General features: G+C 38.8%; 1 protein-coding gene across 1 annotated transcript in view; it reads left to right on the top strand.

Annotated features, from left to right (window-relative positions):
- EFHC2 (EF-hand domain containing 2) overlaps positions 1–27089 on the top strand; it is a 231943-nt gene that overhangs the window by 184633 nt on the left and 20221 nt on the right. Inside the window, exon 12 of the mRNA XM_045860517.1 lies at positions 1584–1676. Within this exon, the coding sequence (XP_045716473.1) occupies positions 1584–1676 (93 nt within the window). The remainder of the gene's footprint in view (positions 1–1583; positions 1677–27089) is intronic.

Here is a 27089-nt window from a genome sequence, read left to right as displayed (position 1 = left end):
ACCACCTTAAATCATTTTTGGAGGGTAACTAGGTAAAAATAATAGGAATGGTGAGCTTTATTTGTTGATGGAATAGAGGAGCCCCTGTGTCTTCTAAAGAATTGGATGCTCCTTTGCATTTTCTTTTACTTGGTTTTTGAAGCTTTAAACTGAAAGATAGAAAATCAAGCTGTTAGGAAGCTTAATTCTGAGGTTTCTTCTTCTTGCATAATTTTAGTGATAACTGGGATTTATAAACAGGACTTCTATAATATACAAATCAGGGAACTTGCAAGTAAACTTTCTTTAGAATTTCTTTGAATTTTTTTCTTGAAAATAATGTTCGTGCAGTCTATATAATCTATCTTTAGTACATTTATCATGTTCGTATTGAGTTTTATTAAGTCATTGTTATAAGCAACCTGAGCCCCATCTTAATATATTTTGGCATTCATCTCACCACAGACCTGATATAGTGGGGGAAAGTACTCATGTGGAGTTCAAAATTCTTAGTTCTAACTCTAGCTTCTAATTTTGTTACTACACACCACTGCCATTTAACTTCCTCCTGACCCCTTCCTTCAATCCCCAAACCTGAAGTCTGCACCAAAGTAGCCAGCTGCATACCCTGTATCTTTGAAGGTCCTATAGTTTATCTTAAGAATGAACATGATGTTTTCCCTAACCCATACTATATCCTCTTTGAGTTTTTATAAAAATGGTATTTTGACTTGAATATTTATGTTTCCTTGAGCCTCCCAGAGGATGTGGGGACTGACCTTTGCATAACCCTGGCCCTACCTTCCACCTTGGTGGTACCCCTTCCACAAGGTGAAAAGTGTGGCTCTCCTTCACTAAAGGAACACTTCTTGGGAATAATGGGGCTTCTTGATCAGACATTTCTGCGATTTTTCCAGATCTGACAAGTTTTGATTCTAGACATAAATTTTCTCTAAAAATTGTATAATCTCATTGTAAAGAAAGAAACCACTTTCTTTCCTGTTGGTTCTAATTTTTCCCATTGCCTGGAAGATCCTTGGCTGGGTGAGAACAATGGATAAGCATTTGCCCCACCAGGTTGGGGAAAATAACTTTTGGTCTGCTCTGGAGAAAACATCTGAAAACATTGAGATGAATGTTAAGGCCCCAGCTGGGGCTTCCAGGTTGTGTAAGATTTGGAGCCAAGGAAAAGACTAGAAAAAACACCTTCAAGTCATGTAATACTCATGCTGGAGGCTCTAGAGGCCTGTCAAATTAAGAGATGTTTTCAAACATCAGAACCATTTTTTGACTAGTGGTGAAGAATGTAGATCAGTTACTTAGAGCAACACTTATGGCTGCAGCCTTAATAGGCTCTACTATCACCAACCAAGAATCCAAATCTTGATGTAAAGACCTTTGAAAGGAGAGACTCTGACTTCTGATGTAGAGAAAGTTGATGAAATGCAATGTGACTGCTTTTTCTTACTATTAATTCCAATACTAGTTTTCATAGTTATACCATGTTCATATTTTTAGAAGACAATTTTTCTTTCCTATAGCATATAACTGTTACTGGAGAGACCCAAAGTATATATAAGCTAATTTATTTTGTTTTAATCCAGAAAAAAAGTATTACCCAGGAAAGACATCAAAAGGCTGTGCAAGTCCTCTAGCTTACCTTTGAGTGATGATCTTCTAGAAGCTTTATTGTGCAAGTAAGTGAGATCTGCATCCTTCATGGGAATTGTCCTGCATGTTTTTGTTTAGGGGACTATTGTTGGTTTTATATTTACCTTTAATTGCCTTTGAGTTATTCTCTGTTTTGATTATATTATTGATGACATACCTCCATTTAACTATTACAAAAGGAAAAGTTACTTATGATTTTGAATGTTAGAGAGCCTACTATGAATTATTATCTTTTTGCCATAATACATACTTACACACACACAGGTTTGTGTGGCAGAATGAAAATGTACAGCTTCATTGATTATGAGGGTATGAGATATAAAATTCAGGGCATGTTTTTCTTTTTTTTAAATATTTAATCATTGCTTTCTTATTGTACTTTTTCCCATTACCATTTATCCCTCTTAACCTACTCCCTGCAGTCATCACGCTGTTGTCCATGTCCATGAGTACTTTTTCCTTTATCCCTCCATCCCTTAACCACCCCTTCATAGCTTTCATCCTGCTCTCTATCTATGAGTCTGTCCCTATTTTGCTTGTTTGTTCAGTTTGTTCATTAGATTGCATATAGGAGTGAAATCATATATTTGTCTTTCTCTAACTGGCTTATTCCACTTAGAATAATGTTCTCCAGGTCCATCCATGCTGTTGCAAAGGATAAAATTTTCTTCTTTTTTATAGCTGAGCAGTATTCCATTATGTAAATGTCTTATGGTTATTTTCTCCATTTATCTGCTGATGGGCACTTGGGCTGCTTCCATATTTTGGCAATTATAAATAACACTGCTATGAGCATGAGGGTGCTTTTGTTCTTTCCAATTAGTGTTTTGGGTTTCTTCAGATATATTCCCCGAATTGGAATTCTGGATCCAAAGGCAGGTCCATTTTTAATTTTTTGAGGTATCTCCATACTGCTTTCCACAGTGACTGCACCAATCTGCCTTCCCACCAACAGTAGGAAAGGGTTCCCCTTCCTCCACATCCTTTCCAGGACTTGTTGTTTGTTGAATTATTGATGATAGCCATTCTGACAGGTGTAAGGTGATATTTCATTGTGGTTTTAATTTGCATTTCTCTGATGTTAGTGACATTGAATAACTTTTCATATGTCTATTGGCCATCTGTATGACCTCTTTGGAGAAGTGTCTATTAAGTCCTTTGCCCATTTTTTAATTGGATTGTTCGTTTTGTTGTTGTTGTTGCTGTTGTTATTGTTGTTGTTGTTTTGGTGGAGTTTTGTACAAATTTGGGATATTAACCCTTTATCAGATATATTGACGAATATGTTCTCCTATTCCACAGGTTGTGTTTTCATTTTGTTGATGGTTTCCTTTGCTGTGCAAAATTTCTTTAGTTTGACATAATCCCATTAGCTTATTTTTTCTTTTGTTTCTCTTGCCAGAGGAGATATATCAGATAAAATATTGCTATGAGCAATGTGCCAGATTTTACTGCCTAGGTTTTCTTCTAGGATTTTTATGGTTTTGTCCTAACACTTCAGTCTTTAATCCATTTTGAATTCTCATGTGTGGTATAAGAAGGAAGTCTAGTTTCACTTTTCTATATGTATCTGTCCAGTTTTACCAACAGCATTTATTGAATACACTATCTTTAGTCCCCTATATGTGCATGTTTCCTCTCTCAAATATTAATTGACTGTAAAGCTGTGGGTTTATTTCTGGGTTCTCTACTCTGTTCCATTGATCTATGTGTCTTCTTTTATGCCAATACCATGCTCTTTTGAGTACTATGGCCTTATAATATATTTTGATATTAGGTAGTGTGATTCCTCCACCTTTGTTTTTTCTCAGGACAGCTGTTGCTATGCAGAGCCTTTTGTGGTTTCCATATAAATATTTGAAATATTTGTTCTAGTTCTGTGAAATACATCATTGGTATCTTGATAGGAATTGCATTGAATCTATTCATTGCTTTGAGTAGTATGGACATTTTAATGATGTTAATTCTTCTTATCCATAAACATGGTATATGCTTCCACTTAGTATCTTACTCAATTTCTTTCCTCAATGTCTTCTAAATTTTCTGAGTACAGGTCTTTTACATCATTGATTAGATTTATTCCTAGGTGTTTTATTCTTTTTGTAGCAATCATGAATGGAATTGTTTTCTTAATTTCTCCTTCTGACAGTTCATTATTGGTATATAAAATGCAACTGATTTCTGGATATTAATTTTGTATCCTACTACTTTGCTGAATTCATTTATCAGTTCTAGTAGTTTCTAGGTGGATGGAGTCTTTAGGTGTTCTATGTATATTATCATGTTATCTGCAAACAGAGACAGTTTCACTTCCTTCTTTCCAGTTTGGATGCCTTTTATTTCTTCTTCTTGTCTGATTGGTATGGCTAGGACTTCCAGCACTATGTTGAGTAAGAGAGGTGAAAGTGGACATCTCTGTCTTGTTCCCAATGTGAAGAGGAGCACTTGTAGTTTTTGCCCATTGAATATGATGCTGATGGTGAGGTTTGTCATATATGGCCTTTATTATGTTTAGTTATGTTCCTTCTATTCCCACTTTTCTGAGAGTTTTTTTTATCATAAATAGGTGCTGGATTTTATCAAATGCTTTTTCTGCATCTATTGATATGATCATGTGGTTATTACTCTTCATTTTTATGTGGTGCATCACATTTACTCATTTGTGAATATTGTACCAACCCTGCATTCCTGGAATTAATCCTACTTGATCATGGTTTATGATCTTTTGATACATCATTGTATTCAGTTTCCTCACATTTTGTTGAGGATTTTAGCATCTATTCATCAGGAATATTGGTCTATAATTTTCTTTCTTTGTAGTATCTTTATCTGGCTTTGGAGTTAGGATAAAACCAACCATAAAATGAGCTTGGGAGCCTTCCATCCACTTGAATTTTTTTAAATAGGTTGAGAAGGAGAGGTGCTGGTTCTTCTTGGAATGTTTGGTAAAATTCACCTGTCAAGCCATCTGGTCCAAAGCTTTTGTTTGCTGGAAATTTTTTGATTACTGCTTCAATTTCACTAGCTGTAATCTGTTTGTTCAGACTCTCTGATTCTTCCTGATTTTCTTTTGAAAGATTGTATGATTCTATGAATTTATCCATTTCATCCAGGTTGTGAAATTTATTGGAATATAGCTGTTAATAATATTTTTTTCAATTCTTTGTATTTCTTTGCTATAGTAATTATTTCTCCTCTTTCATTTCTGATCTTATTTATATGAATCCTCTCTCTCTCTCTTTTTTATTGATGAGTCTGGTTAAAGGTTTGCCAATCTTGTTTATCTTTTCAAAGAACCAGCTCTTGGATTCATTGATTTTTTAATCATTTTTACACTCTATTTTATTCAATTCTGCTCTGATCTTTATTATTTACTTCCTTCTACTCACTTTGGGTTTTGTTTGTTGTTCATTTTCAGGTTCTTTTAAGTGTAAAGTTAAATTGTTTATTTGAGCTTTCTTTGTTTCCTGAGATAGGCCTATAATGCTATGAGTTTCCCTCTTGGGATTGTTTTCCCTGTGTCTCACAGATTTTGGTTTGTAGTGTTCTCATTTTCATTTGTTTCAAGGTATTTTTTTAAAAACTTTTTCAGTTATTTTATTTCTTTAAATTTTATTGTTGTTCTACTACACTCGCCCCAAATTTCCCGCTATTACTCTCTACTGCCCTGCCTACCCATGACTCCCACAGTCTATCCCCACCCTATTTTCTATGTCCATGGGTCATTTATAAAAGTTCCTTGACTAAACCTTCCCCTTCTTCCCCCCCTTCCCTCAACTCCTCTCCCCTCCAGTCACTGTCAGTCTGTTCTTTGTTTCCATGCCTCTGGCTCTGTTTGGCTCATTTGTTTGTTTTGTTCATTAGGTTCCTCTTATAGGTTTGGTCATATGGTATTTCCCTATTGTTGCCTGGCTTATTTCACTTAGCATAATAGTCTCTAGTTCCATCCATGCTGTAAAAAAGGTCAGGGTTCCTTCTTTCTTCATGCTGTGTAGTATTTCATTGTGTAAATGTACCACAGTTTTTTTATCTACTCATTTACTGACGGGAATTTAGGCTGTTTCCAACACTTTGCTGTTGTAAATAATGCTGCTATGAACATAGGGGTGCATAGCTTCTTTTGAATTGGTGTTTCAGGATTCTTAGGGTATAATGCCAGCAGTGGGATCACTGGATCAAAACGTAGTTCCATATTTAGTTTTTTGTAATATTCCATACTGTTTTCCACAATGGCTGCACCAGTCTGCATTCCCACCAATAGTGTACTAGGGTTCCCTTTTCTCCACGACCTTGCCAGCACTTGTTGTTTGTTGATTTATTAATGATGGCCCTTCTGACTGGTGTGCGGTGGTAGCTTATTATGGTTTTAATTTGTGTCTCTCTGAAGGCCAGTGATATTGAGCATCCTTTTCTTATGTCTGTGGACCCTCTGTATAACCTCCTTGGAGAATTATCTGCTCAGGTCCTTTGCCCATTTTTTAATTGGATTGTTTGTCTTCCTGGTGTTGAGTTGTAGGAGTTCTTTATATATTTTGGATATTAAGCCCTTGTCTGAGATATCATTGGAAAATATGTTTTCCCATACATTTTGTTCCCTTTTATTTCTATGATGTTTTCTTTAGCCATGAAGAAGCTTCTTAGTTTGATGTAGTTCCATTTGTTTATCCTTTCCTTTATACCCATTGCCCTAACAGATATATCAGCAAAAATGTTGCTGTGTGGGATATCTGAAATTTTACTGCCTATGTTTTCCTCTGGGACTTTTATGGTGTCACAGCTTATACTGAAGTCTTGTTTTATCCATCTTGAGTTTATGGTATAAGTTGGTAGTCTAGTTTCATTTTTTTGCATGTACCTGCCCAGATACCCCAATAATATTTAGTGAAGAGACTGATTTTACTCCACTTTATGCTCCTGCCCCTTTTGTCAAATATTCATTGACCAACGAAGCATGGGTTTATTTATGGGCTCTCTATTCCATTCCATTTGTCTATGTGTCTGTTCTTATGTAAGTACCAGACTGTTTTTGATTACAGTGGCCTTGTAATATAGTTTGATATCAGATATGGTGATCCCTCCTATTTTCTTCTTTTTTCTCAAAATTGCTGAGGCTATTTGGGGTCATTTATGGTTCCATATAATTTTTTGAAATATTTGTTCTAAATCTGTGAAATGTCATTGGTGTTTTAATAGGGATTGTGTTGAATCTATAAAGTGCTTTGTGTACTATGGACATTTTGATGATGTTAATTCTTCCAGTCCATGAACACTTTTTTTTAATCTTTTATCATTTTGTTGCTCTGTCTGGGAATTTTTTTCTACCTTTTCCTCCAGTTCACTGATTTGGTCCTCTGCTCCATCCTCTGCTCTGTTTTTAATATCTTCTACTGTGTTCTTCATTTCAGATACTATATTCTTCATTTCCTCATGGCTTTTATTTATGATTTCTATGTCATTTTTCCTGCTAGTGTAGTTTGCAGTAAGTTCCTTGTCACTTATATGGTGTTCTTTGTAGTTCTCACCAAGCTCCTTGAGCATCCTTATTACCATTATTTTTTACTCAATGTCTGATTATTTGCTTGCCTCAATTTCATTTAGCACTCTTTCTGAGGATTCCTCCTTTCCTTTTGATTGAGGGTTATTTCTTTGTCTCCCATTTTAGGTAACTGTTCTTGTTTGTTTCTTTATATTTCATTGATCTGCTTAGGCTCCCTGTCTTTGTGGTGTGACCTTCTGTGGTAAGTGACCTGTGGGACTCAGTGGTACAGTCTCCTTGATCTTCTGAGCTTGATGCTCTTGGGATGCCCATTCTGCCATTTATGTGAGTTCTCTGGTTGTAATTTTCTCGTTGTTGTTGGGTCAGTCTTTGGTGGGCCCTTCTCTCTGGCTGGCTGACTGAGTGTGCACTGCCCACCAAATCTTGTATTGTATGATATAGATACTGTCAGCACAGAATCAAACAGCCTAGGAAACAATGCCACACACACAAAAATAAGTCCTACCCACAAGCACTCTATCAACAGCAAATGAGCCTATGTTAATAAAGGTGTAAAGGGATTAAGACTATTATAAAGAAGAAAAAACAAATATGAGGTGACTAACTGAATGAAAAAATTATTTTGAGAGCGAAGTGGTAGGAGAAATAATAAGAGTGGGGAATAAAAACAAGGCAAAGGGAGAAATAAAATAAATTTACATCATAAATAAAAAGAGAGGAAAGAAGGCAGAATGGAGTAAGAGAAGGGAAGTTTGTAGTATTATATTTAAACAAAAATTTAAAAATATATGTAGTGAAAAAAATAGGAACCAAATTGGAAAAAAAGATCCCCCACAGCTCTATCAACAAAAACTGAGCAAAGATTCCTATATGTTTGATGGGATTAAGAGGGAAAAAAGAAAGAAGAGGTTAAGAGACATCTAGAGGAAAGAAGTGATTTTGAGATGAGAGAGGGAAAAGGAATACTGAGAGTGAGGAATGTAAACCATCCTGAGACAGGGAAAAATTAAAATTTAAAATGAAAAAAGAAAGGGCAGGAGGAAGACAAAATGGAGCAATAGAGGGGTACAGTAAAATTTGAGATTTGAAATGCAAAAATAGTGAAGATCTAGAAATAAAATGGAAGAAATGCAACAACCACCACTGTAACCAGTACCAAAAATGAAAATTTGATAAAGGCAGAGAGAATAAGGGTATTTAAGTTGGGAAGAAGAATGTAAGATGACTAATGACAAGAAAAATGGTTTTGAGAGGCTGGAGGGGGGAGCAATAGTAAGAGTGAGGAATAGAAACAAATCGTAGCAAGAGAAAAAAATAAAATTTAAAACAAAGATAAGAAGAGGAGGGAAGAAGGTAAAATGGAGATAGAGAAATGTGGAGCAACATATGAGATCTGAAACAAAGTATAATATAAAAATTAGTGACTTAATAAGCACAAACTTGAAGGAAAAGAAATGAGTGGTAAAAGGCTATGCAGGAAAGAAAATAACACAAATCGTGAAGAAGACCACTGTGGAATTCATCTCAGTCAAATCGAGTTTATCACTGTCTTCTCTTCCTGGATCTGCCCTTGTTGATGTCACATCATGTCCCAGTCTGACTCTAGGCAGCCTGTTCATGGATGCAAGTGATCCTCAGTCTGTGGCTGTCTCCTTCAGATTTGGCTGGATCCCACTGTTCTGCCCTTCCAGTTTTCCATCAACCTTGGGCCCAATAGTGGTTCCTTTAATGACCCAAGAGGACTGCCAGTACCTTCTCTACCTGTATCCCAAGAGCATCTCTGTTGCAATCAGTGGGAGAGAACCCTGGGACCCACTAAGTAGTGCCCCAGGAGTGCACTACTTAGACTTCAATGAAAATGGTGGGAGTGTTTCCCCATCCCCTCACCACACATCTTCCTCTGTTCCAGATTTGTTCCAATAATGTATGTTTTTTGGTGAATTAGCTGTCCATTTCCTGTGAGGGGCCAATCTGTGTAAAAGGGGCAGCTGCTTCCTGCTTGGTGCAAGCAGCAATTCTGTCTAGATGCCAAGGCAGGGTGGGACACTGAATCCCCCTTGTTGTGCTTGTCCCTACTCTCTTTTCTCTACTAAATTTAGTGGATCAGGGTCCAAGGAACATTGTAGCTTGTATTGTCTAGTTAAGGGCCCTTACAGAGCTTTTTCTTCTTTCCCCGGTGTAAATGTACCCAGCAGGATGCTCTTGAGCATGGCCTCACTGATCTGCAGAGCCTGTAATCCCACAGGTGGGGGTTGGGCTCTCCTGTCCCTGAGGGGATCTGGCTAGCTCCAAGGAATCTCAGGTGTTCAGCCCCTGCCTTCCAGATCCCATCCTGACACTCTCTTGTAAGAGGATCAGGCCCAAGTTCTCCACTGTGAAACCATCCTCTGCTAGCCAGTAGTCCTTTGTGGGACTCATAGTCCCTAGTGTGACTGTATCCCTCTAAATTCTCTGTTACCAGAGCTGCTACTCCTGCATGCATGTGCATGCAAGCCTCAGACCTCTGCCACGTGTCGGGGCTCACCTCAGCTCCCCTTTAAAAAGAGTTTCTGTGTGGTACCCAAGCTGCAGCACCAATCCCAGGTAGACCTGGTCTCCACAAGCTCACCTTTCCCAAAACCACAGAGTCTCTCTTGGTCAGGGCTGGCCACCGCCTGTCAGAACCCCCGACTGTTTCAGATAAAATTTCTCTCTGGATCTTTCCCACAGGGTGGTGGTGGTGGGGGCAGGGTGCTGTCCCCACTCTCTCCAGAGATATTCAGCCTCAGGTAGTCCTGCTCCCACCATACAGTTTCTGGAGCCAGCACCTCTTTGATCATCTCTCTCTGCCACAGGTGCTTGCAGCTCCTTCACCAGTACACAGCTACCCCAGCTCTGTGCAGTCAATAGTGCTGATTTGGGCTGTAGTGGTGGCAGTTTCTCTACTTGGAGAGCCTGGCCTGCCTGCTCCCAGATTTCCTGCAAGCGGACAGGCTCTTGCCCACACCCACACTCTCTGTGCTCTCATTTACATGCTCACTCATCCACTCTCTGCTGGATTTTCAAGTTGATTACTCTGTTTAGGCTGTAAGACCATTCTGAGTCTGGAAGGAAGTGGACACAGCTTCCAGCTGTTCTACAGCCATCTTGGATGTTTTTCAAGGTATCTTTTGATTTCTTCTTTGATCTCATTGTTGACCCATTCATTGTTTAATAACATGTTATTTAGCTTCCATGTCTTTGTATATTTTTCAGTTTTCTTCTTGTTGATTTCTAGTTTCATAGCATTGTGGATACAGAAGATGCTTGATATGATTTCAGTCTTTTTAAATTTATTAAGACTTGTTTTGTGTCCTAATATGTGGTCTGTTCTAGAAAACATTCCATGTGCAGTTGAAGATTATGCATTTTTTGCTGCTTTGGAGTGAAATGCTGTGAAGATATCAATTAAATCCATAAAAAAATAATGTGTCATTTAAGGCCACTGTCTCCTTGTTGATTTTCTGCCTGGAAGATCCATCTGTTGAAGTTAATGGGTATTAAAATCCTCTACTATGACTGTATTTTTGTCAGTCTTTCCCCTAATGTCCATCAAGATTTGCTTTACATATTTAGGTGCTTCTATGTTGGGTGCATAAATGTTTACAAGGGTTATATCCTCTTGTTGCATTGTTCCCTTTATCATTATGTGGTGTTTTTCTTTCTTCTTACTATAGGCTTGGTTTTAAAGTCTATTTTGTCATATATAAGCATTGTTACCCCAGCTTTATTTTTCCTTTCCATTTCTCCTTTTCCTTTCCCCTCCCCCTCCTCCCACTCCTCCTCTAGTACTGGTTTGGTGTTAACAAACTCCTTTACCTTTTTCTTGTCTGAGAAACTTGCTATTTCTCCTTCAATTTTAAATGATTGCCTTGCTGGGTAATACCAGTAGCCTTGGTTGTAGGTCCTTGCTTTTCATCACCTTGAATATTTCATACCAGTCCCTTCTGGCCTGAAATGTTTCTGTTGAGAAATCAGATGACAGTTTAATTGGAGCTCCCTTGTAGGTAACTACCTGTTTTTCACTAGGCTTTTAGGATTCTCTCCTTGTCTTCAAACTTTGCCCTTTTACTTATGTTGTCTCTCACTGTAGGCTTCTTTGAGTCCATCTTGTTTAGAACTCTGTCCTTCCTGGACTTGTGTGTCGTTTTCCTTCACCAGATTAGGGGAATTTTGGTTATTGTTATTTCAAATAGGTTCTCTATCCTTTGCTCCCCCTCTTCTCCTTTTGGTATTCCCATGATGTGGATGTTGTTTTGCTTCATGTTGTCCCAAAAGTTTCTTAAGCGCTCCTCATTTTTTTAATTCTCTGCTTAGGTGTTTTTCTACCTTCCAAATCACTGTTTTATCCTCTGCTTCATCTGACCAACTCTTTATTCCTTCCAGTGTATTATTTATTTCAGATATTACAGTCTTTTTTTCTGATGTTTCTCCTTTTTGGTTTCTTTTTTTGTTTGTTTTTGTGTTTATTTTAAAATTTATTTTATTTTATTTTAATCATTGTTCAAGTACAGTTTTCTCCCTTTTACTCCCATTCCAGCCCACCCACCCAACCCTCCCCACTTCCCACCCATTACCACCCTCCCCCTAGTTTTTGTCCATGTGTCCTTTAAATTTGTTCCTGTAAACCCTTCCTATTCTCCCCTGAAATTCCCTCTTCTCTCCTCTCTGGTCACTGTCAGTCTATCCTCTATTTCAGTGTCTTTGGTTATATTTTGCATATTTCTTTGTTTTGTTGTTTGGGTTCCTGTTAAAGGTGAGATCATATGGTATTTGTCTTTCACTGCCTGGCTTGTTTCACTTAGCATAATGCTTTCCAGCTCCATCCATGCTGTTGCAAAGGGTAGGAGCTCCTTCTTTCTTTCTGCTGCATAGAATTCCATTGTGTAAATGTACCATAGTTTTTTGATCCATTCATTTACTGATGGGCATCTAGGTTGCTTCCAGCACCTAGCTATTATAAATTGTGCTCCTATGAACATCGGGGTGCAAAGGTTCTTTTGTATTGGTGTTTTAGTGTTCTTAGGATATAGTCCCAGCAGTGGAATTGCAGAGTCAAAAGGCAGATCCATTTTTAGTTTTCTGAGGAAGATCCATACTGCTTTCCATAGTGGTTGTACCAGTCTGCAGTCCCACCATCACTGCACTAGGGTCCCCTTTTCTCCACAACCTCTCCAACACTTGTTATTTGTTGCTTTGTTTATGATGGCCATTCTGACTGGTGTGAAGTGGTATCTCATTGTGGTTTTAATTTGCATCTCTCTGATAGCTAGCAATATTGAATATCGTTTCATGTGTCTTTGGATCTTCTGTATGTCCTCCTTGGAGAAGTGTCTGTTCAAGTCCTTTGCCCATTTTTTAATTGGGTTGCTTGTCTTCTTAGAGTGGAGTCATGTAAGTTCTTTATATATTTTGGAGATTAAACCCTTGCCTGAGGTATCATTGGCAAATATGTTTTCCCATATAGCTGGTTCTCTTTTTATTTTGATACTGTTCTCTTTAGCTTTGCGAAAGCTTTTTATTTTGATGAGGTCCCATTTGTTTATTCATTCCTTTATGTCCCTTGCTCTTGGAGACATGTCAGTAAAAAAGTTTCTGCGTGAAATATATCAGATTTTCCTACCTACGTTCTCTTCTAGGACTTTAATAGTGTCACAGTTTATATTTAAGTCTTTTATCCACCTTGAATTTATTTTTGTATAAGGTGTAACTTGGTGCTCAAGTTTCATTTTTTTGCACCTAGGTGTCCAGTTCTCCCAGCACCATTTGTTGAAGAGGCTATTTTTATTCCATTTTATGTTGCTGCTTCCTTTGTCAAATATTAATTGACCATAGACACCTGGGTTTATTTCTGGGTTCTCTGTTCTGTTCCATTGTGCCTGTTTTTATGCAAGTACCAAGCTGTTTGATTACAGTGGCCTTGTAGTATAGTTTAGTGTCAGGTATTGTGATCCCTCCTACTTTACTCTTCTTTCTCAAAATTGCAGCAGCTATTTGGGGTCGTTTATAATTCTGTATAAATTTTTGAAGTGTTTGTTCTATGTCTGTGAAATAAGCCATTGGTACTTTAATAGGTACTGCACTGAATGTGTAAATTGCTTTTGGTAGTACGGACATTTTTATTATATTAATTCTTCCAATCCATGAACACGGTATATGTTTCCATTTGTTTGTGTCTTCCTTGATTTCTCTCCTCAGTGTTATGTAGTTTTCTGAATACAGGTCTTTTACCTCTTTGGTTAGGTTTATTCCTAGGTATTTTATTTTTCTTTTTGCTATTTCAAATGGGATTTTTTTTCTTGATTTCTGTTTCTGCTGTTTCATTGTTGGTGTACAGAAATGCCTTTGATTTCTGGATATTGACTTTGTATCCTAATCTTTTGCCAAATTCATTTATTAGGTCAAGCAGTTTTTTGGTGGAGTCTATAGGATTTTCTGTGTACACTATCATGTCATCTGCAAACAGTGACAGCTTTGTTTCCTCCTTTCTGATTTGAATGCCTTTTATTTCTTTTTCTTGTCTGATTGCTGTGGCTAAAACTTCCAGTACTATATTGAATAGAAGTGGTGAAAGTGGACAGCCTTGTCTGGTTCCTGATCTTAGTGGAAAAGATTTTCATTTTTGCCTATTGAATATGATGTTGGCTGTAGGTCTTTCATATATGCCTTTATTATGTTGAGGAATGCTCCCTTTATTCCCACTTTGCTGAGTGTTTTTTATCATAAATGGATGTTGTATCTTATCAAATGCTTTTTCTGCATCTATTGATATGATCATGTGGGTTTTGTCTTTGCCTTTGTTTATGTGATGTATTACATTTACTGACTTGCGAATATTGAGCCATCCTTGCATCCCTGGAATGAATCCCACTTGGTCATGGTGTATGATCTTTTTAATGTACTCTTGGATGTCGATTGCCAGTATTTTGTTGAGGATTTTAGTGTCAATTTCATCAGCAATATTGGCCTGAAGTATTCTTTCTTTGTTGTGTCTTTATCTGGTTTTGGAATTAGGATGATGTTGGCCTCATAAAAAGAGTTTGGGAGTCTTCCATCTTTTTGGATTTTTTGGAATAGTCTGTGAAGGATAAGGGTTAGGTCTTTTTTAAATGCTTTGTAGAATTCTCCTGTGAAACCACCTGGTCCAGGGCTTTTGTGTGTTGGGAGGTTTTTGATTACTGCTTCAATTTCGTTTGCTGTTATTGGTTTATTCAGGCTTTCTGCTTCTTTTCCATTGAGTTTTGGAAGATTATATTTTTCTAGAAATTTGTCCATTTCATCTAGGTTTTCAAATTTCTTGGCATACAGTTCTTTGTAGTAATTTCTCTATTTTTCTTGATGAGTCTGCTTAAAGGCTTGTCTATTTTGTTTATCTTTTCGAAGAACTAGCTCTTGGATTCGTTGATCTTTAGAATTGTGCTTGTAGTCTCTATGTCATGTAATTCTCCTCTGATCTTGGTTATTTCCTTCCCTCTGCTTGCTCTGGGCTGTCTTTGTGGTTGTTCCTCGAGTTCTTGTAGATGTAGGATTAGGTTGTTTGTTTAGAATGTTTCTAACTTTTTTAGGTGGGCCTGTATCACTATGAACTTCCCTCTCAGGACTGCCTTGGCTGTGTCCCATTAATTTTGGGTTGTTGTGAGTTTGTTTTCATTTGTTTCCAGAAACCTTTTGATTTCTTCCCTAATATCATTCTTGACCCATTCATTCTTTAAAAGCATGCTATTTAATCTCCATGATTTTGAGTGTTTTGGGGTTTTTTTCCTTGGGGTTGGCTTCTAGCTTCAGTCCCTTGTGGTCTGAGAAAATGCTTGGTATGATTTCAATTTTTTGAAATTGTTAAGGCTTGTTTTGTGTCTTATCATGTGGTGTGTCATTGAAAATTTTCCATGTACTTTTGAAAAGAATGTGTATTTAGCTTCTTTGGGATGGGGGGTTTTGTATATACCAGTAAAGCCCATTTCATCAAGGGTATTGTTCAATGCCACAATATCTTTGTTGATATTTTGTTTGGAAGATCTGTCCATTTTTGACAATGGGGTGTTAAAATCCCCCATAATAATTGTGTTGCTGTCGATATCTTTCTTGAAGTACTCTAAGATTTTCTTTATGTATTTGGGTGCTCCTATGTTGGGTGCATATATATTTACAATATTTATGTCTTCTTGGTGGATTCTTCCCTTGTGTATTATGAAATGATCTTCTGGGTCTCTCTTTATGGGTTTTTTTTTTTGGAAGTCTATTTTGTCAGATATGAGTATTGCCACCCTGGCTTTTTTTTTTTTCCTGTCAATTTGCTTGGAAAATTTGTTTCCAGCTCTTCACTTTCAGCCTGTGCAGGTCTTGAATCCTGAGGTTGGTCTCTTGTAGGCAGCATATGTGTGGATCATGTTTTCTTATCCAATCAGCTCTTCTATGTCTTTTGATTGGAACATTTAATCCATTTACATTTAAGGTTATTATTGATAGGTACTTATTCATTGCCTTTAGGTACGTGTGTTCCTCTCTCTCTCTCTCTTTTCCTTTCTTTCCTTAAAGCAGTCTCTTTAGCATTTCTTGCACAGCTGGTTTAGTGGAGGTGTATTCTTTTAGACTTCTTTTGTCTGAGAAGCTTCTTATTTGGCCTTCTATCTTGATTGAGAGCCTTGCTGGGTAAAGTAGCCTTGGTTGTAGACCTCTGGTTCTCATTACTTGGAATATTCCTGCCATTCTCTTCTGGCTTGGCGTGTTTCCATTGAGAAGTCAGCTGTTAGCCTTATTGTGGCTCCCTTGTATGTTACTTCCTGTTTTTCCTTTGCTGCCTTTAATATTTTCTCTTTGTCTTGAAATTTTGCCATTTTAATTATGTGTCTTGAGGTGGGCCTCTTTGGGTTCCTCTTGATTGGGACTCTCTGTGTTTCCTGTATTTGTGTGACGTTTTCTCTCATCAAATTAGGGAATTTTTCCATCATTACTTTTTCAAATAGGTTTTTGATCCCTTGCTCTTCTTCTTCTCCTTCTAGTATCCCTGTTATATGGATATTATTAGGTTTCATATTGTCTTGCATTTCTCTTAATCCCTCTTCATTCTTTCTGAGCCTCTTTTCCTTTTCTTGCTCTTTCTGGGTGTTTTGTTCTACTTTTTCCTCTAGCTCGCTGATCTGATCTTCTGCTTCATCGATCTTGCTTTTCATTTCTTCTACTGTGTTCTTCAGTTCAGAAATTGTAATCTTCATTTCCTCTTGGCCCTTGTTGAGAGTTTCTATTTCCTTTTGCATGTTGATGTAGTTTTCAGTGAGTTCTATTTCCTTTTGCATGCTGATGTAGTTTTCAGTAGCTTCCCTGTAGTTTCTGGTAGCTCATTGTGAGCTCATTGAGCTTCCTGACAGTCATTGCTTTGAACTCAATATCTGATATTTGAATTGCCTCTATTTCATTTAGCATTCTTTCTGAGGCTTCCTCCTTTCCTTTCATTTGGGGATTGTTTCTTTGTCTTCCCATTGTTTTTGAGATTCTTGTTAGAGTCAGCCTCTTAAATTGATCTGTTCTGGCTCCCTGGGTTTGTGGTGTGAACTTCTTTTGTAGAATAGCAGTGAGTTTCAGTGGTGCAGTTTCCTTGACTCCCAAGCTCACTGGTCTTGGGCTGTCATTTAAGTTGGCTTTGTGTTTGCCTTTGGGTTTTGATTGTTGTTGAGTCTTTCTTTGGTGGTTCCTTCCCACCAGCTGGTTAAATGAGGGTTACTCTGTCCACCACCTCCTGTATTTTGTTGTGCTGGTGAGGGCAGGTTGTGTTGAAGCTTGTTCTTCCGTGTGTATAAGGTTTAAAGAATTCTGTCTTGCTCTTGTTCAGTTGTTTGTATTGGGTACTGTCTCTACTGTTTATTTGTATTTCCAGATCGGTCCTGGATTGAGTTTTGTGTGTTTACCACTCCCTCCTTCACCTTCTTCTGTTGTTATCTGTTAGTGGTTCCTTTGTTGTTGGGTTTTCTCTTCCAGTGGGTATCCTGATTTTCACCGCCTCCACCTATTCTTTTTTGTCATCAGTTGAAGGGGGAAGGCAAAATGGTTTAAGACAGCAAGAGAGAATTCTATGATATTTAGCATAGCAGCAAGTAGAGAAGAGATAGGAGATCCTTTCACTATGTATAGTGTTAACCGTGATCTTCCACCCAGCTAGCTGATTTTTAGAAAGAATGGAAAGAAGATAAGACTCTTGTTGGGGAAGGAAGGATTGTGAGTTGGATCTATAAAGCAGGAAGGTTGTGGGAGGTCAGATTCTGAGGTAAGGTGAGAGTAAAGGATTGTAAATAGGTGTAGTGTATGAGAGAATAGAGTTAACCACTACAGTAATAGAGTTCAGGAAACTTTGAAATGTGCTAAGATCTTGTGTGCGGGGGTGTTGTGAAGTAATTACAATTGCATGGAACAGCAGTTATTTACAAAAATATTATAGCAACAATCATATGACAGAATCTATGAGATCTAGGTAAGAAGAATAGGGAGTACAGAACCTCGAGTAGTGTGCTAATGGGACACAGGTGAGTTAAAGGACAGTAGATTAGGAATACAGTATGGAAAGAGATATCAGGGGAAAGCTGTCAGGTCATACAATATATCCAGCCTAGCAAAGCAGACTATACAAAAAGAAGAGGGATACGAAAATACTATTCAAAAAAATTGAATATTTTTCAGTATTCTAGGTAGGAATACTGGAAAAATAATAATAATACAAATATGCAATAACTTGCAGGTTCTCTGTAATAGCAGAGTAAAATTGGTCTCACTGTCCCAGCTGTTGTGATGCCCCTTCTCTGGGTTCAACTTTGGTCTTTTCACAGATCCAGGATTTTGTCTCACTTGTAGGTATTTAGAAAAAATTTTAAAAAGTAGAAATAGAAAAGGCAGACGAAGGAAGGAAGAAGAGATAAAATTGGAGGAAAGGAAGAAGGAAGGAATAAAACAAGAAATCAGGAAAGAGAGGAAAAAGAAATCAGAAGAGAATAAAAACAATAAAAATAAAAAAATAAAAAATTGTTAAAAAAAATAGAATCAAATTAAAAAGTCTCTTGGTTTCAAAGTGGCCAAACCAGTTTTTCTGCTCTTGCTGGCTGTGGCAGGCTGAGGGGTGATTGGTATGGTTTTTCTTCCTCAGTCAGGGAAGCTCACACTGGCTCCCTCACTGTCTGGGAAGCTAATGTGGCTCCTCAGCCTTGCACCCTGGGTTTGGGAATCAGGTCTTTTCCCAGGGTTACTGCTGTGGACTGGGGTGTGGGGATGCTCTCCCTACACGTGTGCTCCCATGCCCACAGCTGGGTGGCAGGGAGGCTGGAGCAAGTGATCACTTTAGGAGAATTCCCCAAACAGTGTCTATCTATTCACTCCTTCCTCTTGAGAAATTCCTCCCGTTGAAGCCTGCCTCTCTGCACAGTGGCCTGGCTTCTCCCGCAGCCCAACTCTCCAGCCAGGCTAGTGACTGTGGGGGTCAGGGACTGCTGCGTGACCCAGCCTCTCTGGTGTCCACAGCCTCTAAAGGTGCTCACAGCCCCTGTGTGTTTGCTAGCACCTGGATTCCTCCTGGTGCTGCTCAGACCTTGTTTGGCTGGGGAGGGAGCAGTTGTTCCAGCTCTCTCCCAAGGACTCTGTGACAAACCCAGCAGTGGGCCCTGGGCCTGGGGCTGCAGCCCCCGGACCACACGCTGGTCCCCGGGACCCTACCTTGTTGCATCACTCTTCTTATTGTCTGGTTTTTCAGTTCCACCACAATCCTTTGTCCTTTATTTTCACATATGCTAAAGTATGTTGGTTGCTTGCTTCTCTACTCCATAGATGGGTCAGGATTTTCTCCCCTGAGCCTCTTTTTGGTTTCTATATCTTTTCCCATGCTGTTGCATGTTCTTATAATCATCACTCTAAACTCTATTTCATAAATTGCTTGCCTTCATTTCATTTAGTTCTTTTTCTGGAGCATTCTCTTGTTCTTTCATTTGGGGCCTGTTTCTTTGTCTTTCCGTTTTGGCTGTCTCTTTGTATTTTTTCTGTGTATTAGGTAGATTTGCGAAGACTCTGGTACAGCCCTATCTCAGATGCTGCCTATTACTGGCCTTCAGCAACCTGTTTGGACCTATTAGTGATCCACTGAATGTGTCTCCCTCTTCTAGCCCTGGGTGCGTGCAGAAAGAATCAAGCTGCACATCAAGGCCCGCTTTCTCCAGCACCAGACCTGGGTCAGCCCTAGTCTTAGAGCTCCCAGAGATCCACATTTACTGTTAGACTCAAACACTGAGATAGCTTCCACCTATACTCAGCAACCTGGCTTAAGCTTCACAGGGTGAGGCTCTTGCTTCCCTCAGGCTGATGTCATTCAGAAAGGAGACCTCTGCCTGATAATGATAACTCCTGCATTAATGGAGAATGACTTAGCAAAGGGATCCTGGCAGCTGTTTCTTTAGTTCTCTTCCCAGAACCACAAACCCCAGACTCTCCTCAAGTGTCTCTAGTCCACTCTGCCCTTCCTCATGGGAAGCCCAGGTAAGTGGCTGCAAATGAGATTTTGTGCATTGGCCCCTCAGGAGGCTCTCTGTGAGAGTCTTCAGCCCTCTCTCCCTGGCAAACAGAAACCTCACTGCTTTTCACATCTGCATGTTATCTAGGTTCCTTTCTGGCTCTGATACTGTAGGCTAGGGAGCTCAACTTGTGGTTTAGATCCCATACTTCTCAGAGGGAACTCCCCCTCAGGCCATTGAAATACCCCTCAAGAATTTCAACTGTCTTCTTATGGGAGCCCACCCAGCCCTTTTGTGCCTCTGTACTTCCTACCAGTATAGTTGTGGTTTGCATTCTTCCATATTTCCTTGGTTATAAGGCTTCTCTCCAGCTACTGTTCAGTTGGTTATTCAGGATGGTTTTTCTACCATTTAGTTGTAATTCCAGATTGGTGCTGGGAGGAGGTTAGTAGCTCCTCCACTTCTATCTTGAGGTTTCCCCAGGCATATTTTTGAAAGCAGTAATTCCTGGTGGCTAAAATATGCCATAAGAGGATATATATCACAAAAGGAAAGTATGATGAAATGCTTTCTAAAACAAATAATTTTTCCATTTGAACTGAACATTTGACTTCCTGGCACCACCCTCTAACCATCTAGACTCTAGTCATCATTTATGCTTGCTATGGCATTACTCCATCCTCTCCTCTGTTGTAATATTTGTCTTGACAGCTATGACATTTTGGTCTATGTGCTAGGCATTGTTATTATTGCTTTGAACATATTATCTCATGTATTGGGTTGGCCAAAAATTCAGGGGTTTTTTTTTCTGTAAGATGGCTGTAATAGCACTTAGTTGTCTTGAACTTCATTTGAAACAATTTTGTTAGATTGTGTTGTGACAGCTGTCATATCAGTGTGCATTTAAAAACACTGATCAAAATTAGTCAGTTTTTGTGTAGCCATTTTAATATTGAATATGGAAGAAAACACACAACATTTTCAGCATATTATGCTTTATTATTTCAAGAAAGGTAAAAACACAACTGAAATGCAAAAATAAAGATTTGTGCAGAGTATGGAGAAGGTGCTGTGACTGATTGAATGTTTCAAAAGTGGTTTGTGAAGTTTCGTGCTGGAGAGTTCTCTCTGGATGATACTCCATGGTCAGATAGACCAGTTGGAGTTGATAGCGATCAAATCGAGACATTAATTGAGAACAATCAACATTTATCATGTGGGAGATAGCCAACATACTTAAAATATCCAAATCAATAAAGTTATTGGTGAAAATGAAAATGTGCCTTTTATTTTATGGAAAAAAACTAAACAGAATTTTTGGCCAACCCAGTACTTTGTGAGGAAAAGTTGGTGAGGTCAGTACTATTATCCTCCTATTTTACATAAGGATGCTGAGGTTTAAAGAGGTGGGGTATTTTGCCCAAAATCAAATAGTCTAGTCTAGAAGAGGAGCTGTGATTTAACTCCTGAGCTTTTTAGCGGCACAGCCCCTTCTTCTAACCATTTTGAATTATTGTATAAATAGGCAGTAGATTAGAATATCTTGACAGTTCTACCTCCTTCCTACTGCTTAAATCCTTACTCTCTTCTCTCCAATCCTACTATCCTTCCTCTTATTCTGACCCATATTTCCTCTTGAGTTTTTCAGTGTCTTTGCATTGTTCTTTCTTCCACCAGTCTCTTAATTTTAAAATCAAGCAGCTAAGAGCAAAAGTATCATAATGTAGCTCTTCTACTCACACACCTTCTGTACCATCTCTTTGTTCTCAAAGAAAGATGAAACTCCTTAGCTTTGAACTCTTTTTCTCCATTGTGGAGCTTAGGGTTGTCAGTTGGAGCATTGTTCTCAAACAGGGACTAGAGTGGGAGTTCTTATCTAAGGCAGAATGAAAGGGAAAGAACAGATAAAACTAAATCCCATGCGGGAAAAACCAGGATCCAAAGTGTCAGGAGAGTAATCAAGAAGAGGGCCATTCCACTTGGATGTGGGCATACATTAGATTGATATGGAATTAGCTCTAGACCATTAGCTCCATTTGCTTTTAATTGCTAGTAGCAGGGTGAAGAATAATTAAGTAATCCTGGTGTAAAGGACCTGAGATGAAGTAGTCAGGCCTGGGAGTTGGGGTTTTTCACAATTAACACATTCCCAAAGCTCCCTTTCCCATTCCCAATAGTCAAGGCTAATAGGCCAGTGAGCATTTCACACAGATACCTCGTGCCTTCCCATTTTTTTTTGCCTTTTCTCTTACTATTTTTTTTTTTTTGTAGAAAATAGCTTCCTTCTTTTTCACCTGCTGAAAGTTTGCTTTTCCTTTAAAACTCATTTCAGGTAGTACCACATCCATGATGCCCTCCTGGTCTTACTTGGCCAGCAGTGATTATCTCTTCCTAAGGATTCTTACAACACTATGTTTTTCCTTTTGTACCTCACCTTGTAATGAAGATTTGTGACTTGATGTTTGATCTATTCAGATGCAGATACCTACTTCTAACCTGTTTGATTTCCTGCCTATAAGCAAACAGTGCAGTGTTGCATCTTGAATCTACTTATAGTTGTTAGATCTTGTACAATGACTATTTCCCAGTGGTTCTGAACATGACCTGAGGTAACACATGTAAATGATGTAGCACTACCCCTGATTCTAAGTATTGATTGGAAACTAAGAGAGAAGTTTAAATCAGGATCCATAGACCACACACTGTGACTTAGAAATGAACTGGAAGAAACGTGTGTCCTTCTACAGAGAGGAAGCCTTGTTTAAACGGTTGTATCTGAATGCCTTTCACATATTAAGCTGTCTTGTAGTCAGGAAGCTGTGGATGTTTATTAGATTATCTCTTGATAGCCTCGAGGATGAACTGTCCTGGAAAGTCCAGAATGTGGGAGCCTGGCCTCTGGAAGACCTAGATGTTTCTTATCCGATACTGGGGCCACCAAGTCATCATCCTCTCATTCTCTCAGCAAACTGTTTTGTCTTTGCCTATATAATTTGACATTAAACACAGAAAGACTATTCCACAACTCACTTCGAAGTCATCCCAGTCTCAGAACACATCTGTTTCTGAGCCCAGCTTAGCTTCAGGGAGGTCATTCCTCTGAGCCACTAAGCCAACCATGTTCAGTATAACTTTGCCTCTAATTGTGCAGTGACCCTTCTTGACACTCAGGGGAAATTTCAGACTAATCAGATTAGAAAATGTCTCATTCCCATTCCCCTCTCCTTCCAATATGCCCTGCCATGATTTGGGTCACATGCTTGGTGTTTTGCATCATCTCCACAGATTCCTTTCCAAAGACTGCCCTAATTCCTAATGGGCCCATCAGCCTGCAGCTTGCATTTATATTCTGCATTCTTATTGTTCCCCATAGACTCCACAGGGCTTTCCAGAGCCTTGACCAGACTCTTTTTGCATAGTCCTCCTGTGGCACGCTAAGCCAGACACCCTCTGACATCTACAGTCTCTTGTGGGAGGCAGGCGTGGAGTTTGTTGATTTGGTTCAATGCACACTGCCCAGGGGCAGTTTTACCTGCCTTGGGACAGAGTTGGGCAGCAGTTAAACAGCTGTATAGCCCCAAATTTATATCAAGAGACCAAAAACAATATGGCTAAAGGTTTGGATGCTTTCTTACACTCAGTAATTGTTACCCATGTGTTTCTCCAGACCCTGTGTTTTGGTACTAAGATTTCCCTTCTACTCTATTTTCATTTTTCTTGTGATTTAGTATTTTCCTTATTAGCACAACTCAAGCTGGAATCATGACTTCATCCAGCACAAGGGTCACTGCACAATTATTTCCACAAATATTTCTACATCCAGATACCTGAGCCCCCATCAGTTTGTGCTGTGGTAGCTGATATGAGGTCACTTTACTTACAGAATGAAGTCATTTCACTAATGCACAGAGCATCAGACTTAAATGTCTATGTAGTAGTACCTATTATCCATTAATAACAGGAGTAACACTCTGTATTGACATAGTGCCAAGAGTCCTAGACTATTTTGTGAATCCTTGAGCATATTAAAAGGTATATTTTAGTTGATGGTAGATATGATTTCTCGTTTCATAAATGCAAACATCGAGATATAAGGAGGCTCTCGTGGTGAAAGAGCATGCTTCAGGCCAAGATTAATATGTAATGGAATTAGAATGACAGCTCCCTACAATACCCAAATCTTTGTTCCTATCTGAGCTCCTAGGGGTAGGGACTATGTCCCATTCATGTTGGTAACTGCAGAGACTTGTCCTATGCTAGTATATTGGGCATGGGAGGGAGCAGATCAGGCTTCATTTCTGCCAGACCTGCATCTGAGTGCAGCTCTACTGCCTCATTCCCATGTGAACCTTGTAAATTGAGTCAACCCCTCTGAGCCTTCATTTGGATATTGATATTTCCTCAGTACTAATAAAAATTTTTTGTTCTCAAACTATAACTGGTAGAGACTATTCTGAGGTCATTCTATTTTGTGTTCCTGTGGGACTGGGGAGGAAAGAGTCAGCCTCTTCCCCTAATTACAGCTTTCTGAATTGAGACTTGGAATAGTTGGAAATTCAAGTGCAACCCTTTCCATAGGAGCACTGCCCTAAGCTAGTCTTTTACATCTGGCTTTGGGCTCCATGGAATGCCTTAGAATTGGCCTCCCAAGAGAGCTGGTGCCTCATCCAGAAATATCAGTTAAAATGGAAAAAGTTAACAGGGCTTTAAAATCATCTCGTTATACTTTACCCAGCCTTGCCCCCTGCCACCCTTCCAGAGGCATGCTTTGGGTTCAAATTATTTCACCCAACAATACCTTGCAGTAAAACTGAGGGGCAAAGGCTGAGCCTTGTGGCATCTACTGTTGCAGTGTTTGGTACACTGGGAAGTTTCCAGAGAGGATGCCCCATCACTCTCTCCTTCTCTCCCCCTCCCACCCTCTCGTGCTTTCTACCTTTTCAAATATAAGGTGATTTGTAGTTTAGGAAATTTTTGAAAATTCAAAACCACGTGAACCAACAGAACATTGATTGTGTATATGGTTTATACTTGGCAGCTGTGATCCACCTCACTGAAGCAATCTGTGCTGGTATCACAATTGGAATTTAGGGGCCTGGCTATTTGAGATAACCATAGGTACTCATTGGCAACTTGAGCAGTGCCATTTTGCCAACTCTACATGTTTGTCTCACAGTGGTGCAGTTGCCCAGTGTTCCACTTTTTTCTTAAGTGTCTGGTTTTTAAGAATCTCATCAGGTGTTTCAGTGTACATCTCTGGGTTTTCTGGGCAATGAACTGAAACCAAACACAATTGAGTCCAAAATGTGTCTTCATTACCCTCCCTCTCTTCCAGCCCTGTTCATGTAGCAAATCCATTCCCCTAAGTTATGAGAAGGTGGTGCAGTTGCCCAGTGTTCCACTTTTTTCTTAAGTGTCTGGTTTTTAAGAATCTCATCAGGTGTTTCAGTGTATATCTCTGGGTTTTCTGGGCAATGAACTGAAACCAAACACAATTGAGTCCAAAATGTGTCTTCATTACCCTCCCTCTCTTCCAGCCCTGTTCATGTAGCAAATCCATTCCCCTAAGTTATGAGAAGGCCTTTGCTGTAGTGAGGAACCCATATTAGTCTTCAGCAAAATACAGCTGCTGCTGCTGCACCTTTTTCCTCCACAGATGGTGGGAGTAAAGTAAATCAGCATTATTCCCCATGGCAAGGAAATGGATGGCTTCTGCAGTTTTCAAGCCATTCATCATTTTTTGAAGGGGATGCAAGACCAGCTGTCAAATGACACATTAGACTCACATCTAAGAAAACCCACCTAGCAAAGCATTGGGAATCATACTTGGAGGTCATTATTTTCTAGAGATGATCCAAAGAAATTGCCTTCCATCCGTTTTCATCCATAATCATGTCCCTCAGTTTGTGTAGGGATGGGAGTGGTGGCTTGTTCAAATATCAAAGGGAAAGAAAAATTTATGGAGGTTTTAGGAAAATGCTTTAGTACTGTGAGCTGGGAATTTGAAGTATGGAGGCTGACTTTTTAACAAGCATAGAAACACTTAAAAACCAGAATTAGTGTTACCCTTTAGGGCAGTTATCCTGGAACTCTGTGCACTGATTTCAACACTGTTGCCATAGAAAGCTTTCTTTAGAATTGCCTTCATAGCCTTTTCAAGAGAATTTCCTCCAGAGTGGAAAATCACTGTTCTTTGACCATAGATCACAGTCTTAGCAAGAGCCAAATGTTTGAAAAGGAGCAAGTGGGAGAGTCAGGTGAAGAATCAGGATTCTAGCATTTTTCATCAGAAGCATAGAATGACCATGAAGTAAGGAGGCACATTTTGTATATGATTAATAATTTGAAAGGACAGGTAGGATTTGGCAAATGATGGCTTGTAGTCATGAGGCAGGGAGAACTCCATGGTGGGTGACTGGGGAGATAATACTTGGGTGGATGGAGGCACTGACCTACTTATTCTCACTCTCCTAATAGTCAAGCCTTTCTCCATTTCTGAACCGCTTCCTCTCATCTCCTTATTTTTTAGAACTAGGTCCTAGTTTTCTCTCTCACATAACCTCATCTAACAATAGCATATATATAGTATATATTATAATAATAAATAAGGCCATAAAAAATCTCACTATGTCTGTGGTCCATGTGAGGAAGCTATACACAGAATTTTGGAGGAGGGAGGAAGACTGGGAGAATAACTTGTGGTGTTCCTTCCTTCCCAAGTTTGATTTGTATAAGTTTACTACCTTGAAAAGTGTGTTTCAAGGTCTCTCATCTGCTTTTTACACTCTTAAAGTTTTTACTTATATCAAGTTGATACATGTTCTTAGCAAAAAAATAATCAAATAATTCTAAAAACACTTATTCCACCATAACACTTTCCAGCTCGATCCCTCCTCAGCTCCCATTCACAAGAAACATCCACTTTCAGCCATTCTGGCTTTTTTGGCAGACATTTAAATACCATGTACATACTACTATTTCTGTATTTTTATATTTATTTATTTATTTATTTATGGGAGATGAAAATACATTTATTCTGTAAAATAAATTGCTTCAGCAAATAGATGAACATAAATTATAATTAATATAGGTATTACATTTAAGTGGATGTATTTAGCATTAAAAAGTTTTCTTTGCTTCATCATTTGAAAAATGTTGATGAAATTATAACCTATTAATATGCCTATTAGTCTCTTTTTCTGATAATCTACACATTTTTAAGTTCTTTTCTATTGGGGTGACATTGGTTTACAAAACCATATAGGTTTTAAGTGTACAACTCAATAAAATATCATCTGCACACTGCACCATACACCCATCATCCCAAGAAAAGTGTCTTTCCCTCTTAATTTCCCCACCTCCACCTATGCCCCATTTTTCATTCTTAGATAATATTATTAACTTCCTGTAATGATCCTTGGGAATTTGACATAATATTGGTTCCC

The sequence above is a fragment of the Phyllostomus hastatus genome, unplaced genomic scaffold (genome assembly GCF_019186645.2).
Source record: "Phyllostomus hastatus isolate PE091 unplaced genomic scaffold, TTU_PhHast_1.1 phas_scaffold_200, whole genome shotgun sequence".
In the NCBI taxonomy this organism is placed as follows: Eukaryota; Metazoa; Chordata; class Mammalia; order Chiroptera; family Phyllostomidae; genus Phyllostomus; species Phyllostomus hastatus.
Note: the sequence above shows the minus strand (reverse complement) of the source record. Positions and strands in the feature narration are given on the sequence as shown.